The sequence below is a fragment of the Solea solea genome, chromosome 19, assembly GCF_958295425.1.
Source record: "Solea solea chromosome 19, fSolSol10.1, whole genome shotgun sequence".
Classification (NCBI taxonomy): Eukaryota; Metazoa; Chordata; class Actinopteri; order Pleuronectiformes; family Soleidae; genus Solea; species Solea solea.
In genome coordinates this window covers 20,810,996-20,817,073 of record NC_081152.1, presented here as the reverse complement: position 1 = coordinate 20,817,073, position 6,078 = coordinate 20,810,996, and the positions used below count along the sequence as shown (strand labels likewise).

At 37.1% G+C, this 6,078-nt stretch overlaps 1 protein-coding gene across 1 annotated transcript; it reads left to right on the top strand.

Moving 5' to 3' along the window:
* The first annotated feature begins 443 nt into the window (after positions 1 to 443).
* spag8 (sperm associated antigen 8) lies at positions 444 to 4,122 on the top strand. The gene is made up of 5 exons (XM_058617827.1): positions 444 to 601; positions 757 to 805; positions 2,050 to 2,164; positions 2,751 to 2,813; positions 3,016 to 4,122. Exons 1-5 carry the CDS (start codon positions 484 to 486, stop codon positions 3,118 to 3,120), a joined length of 450 nt encoding a protein of 149 aa, XP_058473810.1. The 5' UTR covers positions 444 to 483; the 3' UTR covers positions 3,121 to 4,122.
* The last annotated feature ends 1,956 nt before the right edge of the window (positions 4,123 to 6,078 follow it).

Genomic DNA, 6,078 nt, shown 5'->3' with positions numbered 1-6,078 from the left:
GCTGACTCAGCATTTTTGGGGTCACCAATTTTGTGGTTACCAGGTTGACCATCAGTGGGAAAGCTGCGTTAGCAATTTTTGGGGTCAGCCATTTCTTTTTCTCTAGATCCACCCACAATGAGAAGGCGGAGTCAGCAATTTTTGAATCCCCAATTTTTTTGTTCATTATTTCTACCTAAAGTGGCAAACAACAATTTTGGGGTCAGCAAACTCCATTTCTCTATAAGAGAAAAGCTCAGTCAGCAATGTTTGGGTCCCTTAATATTATTATTCCATTTTTTTTTGGTCACTATATCCACCCACAGTTGAAATGCTGAGTCAGCAATTCCCTAACCATTTGCTTTCCTGTTACCTTCCCTTCCTAAATGTATAATTACTGTGTTCTTTCATTAACACGTCTTTGTGTATGTTCTTCACGCATGTGCATTCATCCAGACGAGCGGTGCAGCCGCTGACAACAAAGAGACGAAGAAGAAGACGCCAATGGAGACGCACAAATTCAGCGACGTTTTCGTCATCGACAAGGATGCAAAACTGGAGAGAACAACGACAGCGATGGCCGCGTACCTCCCTCCAAAGAGTCCAGGAGTGAGGACCAAGGGTGCGTATCCCAGAGCGAGTCGAAGGAGTTACTCCAGCTTTTAGATTTGGAAATCCAACTTTCATTTATATTTGTATACAGCTGATTTTCAACCATTTACTATTGAATTCAATGCATGCCGACCTTGTCCCTGTTCTTGTATTCCCATGGTTCAGGCACCAGGAAGGAGCTTTTGGAGAAAAACATTGCCCACCAGGTGATAAGGTAAATTAAGTCTGTTTGATGCTTAATAAAATAACTGCTGAACGCGGTTTGTTTATGGAAACGGAGAGAACGCGACCTGAGGGGAACATGCTGGAACACAGTGATGTCATATTTACACGTCTGGGTTTGTTTTACCGTTCAATCACCGCAGTGATGCCTCTAAATCATATTTTATGGTGTTGTTTTTACGCCGGGGCCAGTCGTTCTAATGGGCTTTATAGAGTCCGTCCCCACAGATGTGGTCATTAGCATGCCCGCGCGAGTCAACGGCTCATAAAGAAACACAAAACCACCGTCTCTGAGATTCAAATCTGTTTGTCCAGGGGAAGACAGTGTCTCTGTCTCTGCTCGAAGAAATGTTCCTGGACGTTGTGCGTTCACACGGACGCAGCTTTGATTCCTACTGCGGACTCGTCCAGCACAGAGTTCAGAGGGTTTCTCTGGGCACGGCGGTTGTTTTTAAACACAATGCCATTTTGATTTAAAGTGATAGTTCAGGTGTTTTTGAAGCATGGACACAGTGAACAAATTAAAAAATGGTTTTGGCCACCTAACAAAAGGCTAACCCAATAAAATCTACACTCAATCTTAAGTTTACGATATCGCAGATTTATCTTACTAATCGGAATTCAAATTAATCTGCTACTTACGTTGTTTTTGGCTTCATTTAGCATCAGTGGGAACATAATACTGAAGGTAAACTAGTTTTGCCAGCGATGTATTCAGCTGGCAAAACTGAATACATTGCTGAATCTTTATGCTAAGTTGCTAAAATCAGTTCCAGCTGAGAATGTACTTGTCCTTTAGAAAAGAAACAAACAACGCTGGCACCATTAGAGGCTTATGGAGTGGCATTGTTTGTTTTTCTGGGCGTAAATATCACAGCAGACCCTTGACTCGTGAAATTATGCTTGAAAGCCTGTATGAAGAGGATTTTCTCTTCCTCACCAGCAGCCTTTAAGACCCGTGACTCACCCACACGGTTGTTTGCACTGATTAGACCTCTTTCAGGACTGTGTGGGCACACGATGAGTAATCCCTAACTCGACCCCCACATTATAGTGTTCATGCACCTGTCGATCCACAATTTACACCTTTTGTCCACCACTTCTGTGGATAATCGTGAGCTCGCTTCCCTCGTCTGCTCACATGTTGCAAACAAAGCCTGAAAACCACCTTGTTCATCAGTTCAATATGTGCTAAATACTCTGATGTTTTCTAATCACACTGCTTGTTTTTCACAGACTTGCCACTGACGTTAAATCGAACGCGCCGACTCCAGAAACTCACTTCTGCTCCATGACCCACAGAAGTTTCACCGTTGAGGGATTTGAACCCGTCGCTCCCACTGCAACATACGTACGCTTGACTCTGATTGTTGAAAATGGCTAAAAAAATGCAACACAAATCCCTGTTTATCTAGCTAGCTATGCAAAATAAAAAAAAATAAAAACTAGCAAAATAAAATAGCTAATACACAATTTATCCCAGTTTTCTTTTTTTTATTACAACATAAGCTAACTAACACTAAACATAAGCTAGATATCTATCTATTTTTGCTAGCTAGCATCACAAAATACGCTAATAAATCTAAAGTACTAGCTAAAGTACTAAAGTACTAGCTAATACAAATTTATCTATCTATCTATCTATCTATCTATCTATCTATCTATCTATCTATCTATCTATCTATCTATCTATCTATCTATCTATTTTCGCTAGCAAGCATCACAAAATAAGCTAATAAATCTATCTATCTATTGAACAAAATAAACTAGCTAATACAAATGTATCCCAGTATTCTTTCTATCAAAACATAGCTAACTAACACAAACATAACCTATCTATTTATGCTAGTTAGCATCACAATAGAAGCTAATAATGTATTTATTTAAATATTTGATTAAACTTGTACCAAAACACTGTTTTCTTCTCATATTTTCAGGGTCACGATTATAAAACGGACGAGGCGGTGACGTTCTGGAGTGAGAACTACCCGCACACGCAGGTCAGTCACGTTTTAACTCACTTATTTATGGATTTGGAGACACACAGCCAAAATAAATAATAACAAGTTTAAATGAAAATTGCAATAACTGTATAACTTTATTTGTTATTTACAGTTTTTATTATGAATCTGTTGGCAGGGAGTGATTGGTGATAGTTATGAGACGTTGTTTTGTGTTGTTTTGTGTTGTTTTGTGTTGCAGGGCGTGACTGCCGTCAGGAACCTGGAGGCTCCTTTCAGGAAGTCGGCATGTTTCAGTAAACCTATCAACGAACGTCTGGACGACGATTCTCCGTCTGACCACTGACACACAGTCAGCTGAAGATTTAATGAAGTTTTTATGTCATGATTATCTTGAGCACAGTAATCGGGATAGATGTAATGACGTCAACTAGTGGTGTAAGAAAATATTTATACGCAAAATATCGCAATATTTTGTAGCGTAATACTGCATCCATACTTGAACTAACTAAAACACTGTATCAGTATTGAAATACTCTTGATAGTGATTTTCTGACATTGATTTCATGTTGTAATTAATCCTCCTTGGATTATTGCCTTGAAGGAAAACTATTCTTTTTACGAGGAGTTTAGTTTTTACTTACTGTATATCGCCTTGATGCTAATGTCCAATGTGGACATGTCGCAATATATTATATCATCATGTACTGTATCGCAGGATTCTTGCCTAATGACAATTGTCGTAAACTACACAATAGAAGAAGAATCATTAGAAATATTTGAAATGGTTCAGAAACACAGTGATATCGTTTTATCGTACGTTAAAACAATTCATTTCACAACAATCACAGAAAAGTGAATACACGTTTTTAACAGGCTACAGTCAAAGATTTTGTCAAATAAAGTTCATTATAACTCACGTCAGCTGTTCCTTGTCGACGTCTGTGGTCAATTTAACGTAACTGTTAATGTTAGAGTTTAAAAACAGTAAAGTAGTATTTATGCTCCTTTTTTGTCTGTTTTACGTCCGTCTGTACCAAAAGTTATCACGGATATTCCACGATACGTCCTCTAGAGGGCAGTGCTGAGTCCCAAGGTTATTGTTTATATGTTAAACCGTTGAATGTAAGTCGTCTTATTATTGAGGAATATTATTTTTTTGATAACTCGCTTCACAGAACAGGTCCTGGAATTGAGGTCCAGTTTTCTGACTGATTGACTCTATACTGCCTCCCACGATATCTGGTGGTATTGCTCGGTTTCAGTTTCAGTTTTTTCAACCTAGTGACTGAGAGTGAGCCTCAGTGTCTCGAGCTGGTTCTCGCCAGCAGGGGGCGCTCAAAGCACAGTGACTCATAGAACCACATTTTAAAACTATCCCTTTAAATCGCACACACGTTTGCAGTGTGTGTGTGTGTGTGTGTCACTGGTGGACAACTTCAGGTGCGGCTGATCCTTCCAGAGCTTTTCAGCGAGGATTAGCAGGTGGTCGCCATGGAGACGAGTCATTTCAGCATCTATCTGAGCAGCGAACACTTCATTATCTGACGCGATGAAAGTGACGGCGTTTTGCTCCCTGAGCTCGAGGCTTTAAGGATAATTTGTCCGTCAGATGTTTTCATGTCAGTTTCTCCCTCCTTCATTAAAAGCTGCTTTCTGTCGCTCTTTGTGTTTGTTTCTGAATAAAACATCAAATAATTTAAAAAACTTTAAATTATGACTAAATTGTGAAAGGCATCCAGGTTTGCTTATTAAACCAGTTCTGTTTGTCTTTGTTGATCCGTACAATGTTCTATATTTGCATATATTTGTATTTTTATTACTGGTTTTCATCCATGTTCATTATTTTTTGTGTGTTAAATATTTTTTAGCTATAAACACTTTAAACTTTATCCAATTTCTTTTACATTTACATTTTTGTCTCATTAATAGTGAGTATTTATTTTATTTACCTATATTTAGTTATCTAGCCTCTTAAAAGACTTAATTAATCTTTTACACTACTACCTTTTGCACTACTACTATTACTAATAATAATAATACATTTTATTTTTGCATTTTTTCTTGCACATTTGTTGTATAAAAATAAGCAAGGAAATATTTAATTTATGTCTATTTTCTAAACTTTTTAATTTAATGATTCATTGTGTTAACATGAGTTTTTTATTTATTTCTAATATATATATCTAATTTATTTTATCTATATTTATTTATCTTACCTTTTAAAAGACACTATTTAGATTTTGTGTACCTCTTTAACACTACTACCATTACTGCTAATAATAATAATATTAATGCAGTGATAAAAGCTAAAATAAAAAACCTTAAAATCAGAAACAACTTTATCTTTATTTAAGATCAAACTTAAGTTGTTTTTTTAATTATTTAAAGCTTTTTTCCTATTTGTTTTATAAAGATTTCTTTAAATTTTGGCTTTTTTTTAAATGTTTCTGTGACTATGATTCATTGTATCTATTAATAGTGAGTAACTCTTTTATTTACCTTTATTTATTTATTTATGCTACCTTTTAAAAATACACCTTTCTTTACATCTTTTACACTACACTAGTACGACCACAACTACTACTAATAATAATATTAATGCTTTTCATTTAAAAGACAAAAAGGCCTCAAATGAATAAAAATGTTAATTTAAAGCTAAAACTTCACTTTTTTATTTCCTTTTACAAACATTTCTCTAAATGCTGTGTTTCTGTGTCTTTTGTCTTTTTGTGTCTTGTGTCTTGTGTCCACGGCTGAAACTGTTCATCTTACCTTTTGTGTTTCAAGGTTTTCACTGAGTCTCTGAGCAGAGTTAGAGCTAACATGCTAACGTGCTAACAGGAAACAAGAGAATCAGGCGGCAACGCAGTGTCAGTGAGACAAAGGTCACTCTCACGGTAATTACAGACGAGCGGGAGGCAAATGTGTTCCCCCGCAGAGATGAACACACACACACACACACACACACACACACAGTGTCCACGCTTCCTGTCCACACACTGATAATGAGCATCTAATGAGCAGTGATGTCATCACAACAACACACAGCTGCCTGTGCCCACTCTGATTTTCTCCTCTGATCTGTGCACAGCTGCTGCTGCTGCTGATTCTGATGCTGATGCTGATGCTGATGCTGCTGCTGCTGCCGACGATGATGATGATGATGAAGCTCCACACTCCTCACTTGTTTTTTATAATAATGATAAAAACATAACAATATAAAGCGATTAAGCTTGATTTTTCAAGGGCAAAAGAAAGGATCAGGAATTAAAGATATAATACGTAACATTTTTGCTCTAAA

Excerpts from the sequence above, each read along its gene's own strand:
- spag8 (XM_058617827.1), top strand. The coding sequence starts at position 484 with ATGGAGACGCACAAATTCAGCGACGTTTTCGTCATCGACAAGGATGCA. Across the intron at positions 602-756 it reads TCCAGGAGTGAGGACCAAGG|GCACCAGGAAGGAGCTTTTG; the intron begins GTGCGTATCCCA and ends CCCATGGTTCAG. Across the intron at positions 806-2,049 it reads ATTGCCCACCAGGTGATAAG|ACTTGCCACTGACGTTAAAT; the intron begins GTAAATTAAGTC and ends TGTTTTTCACAG.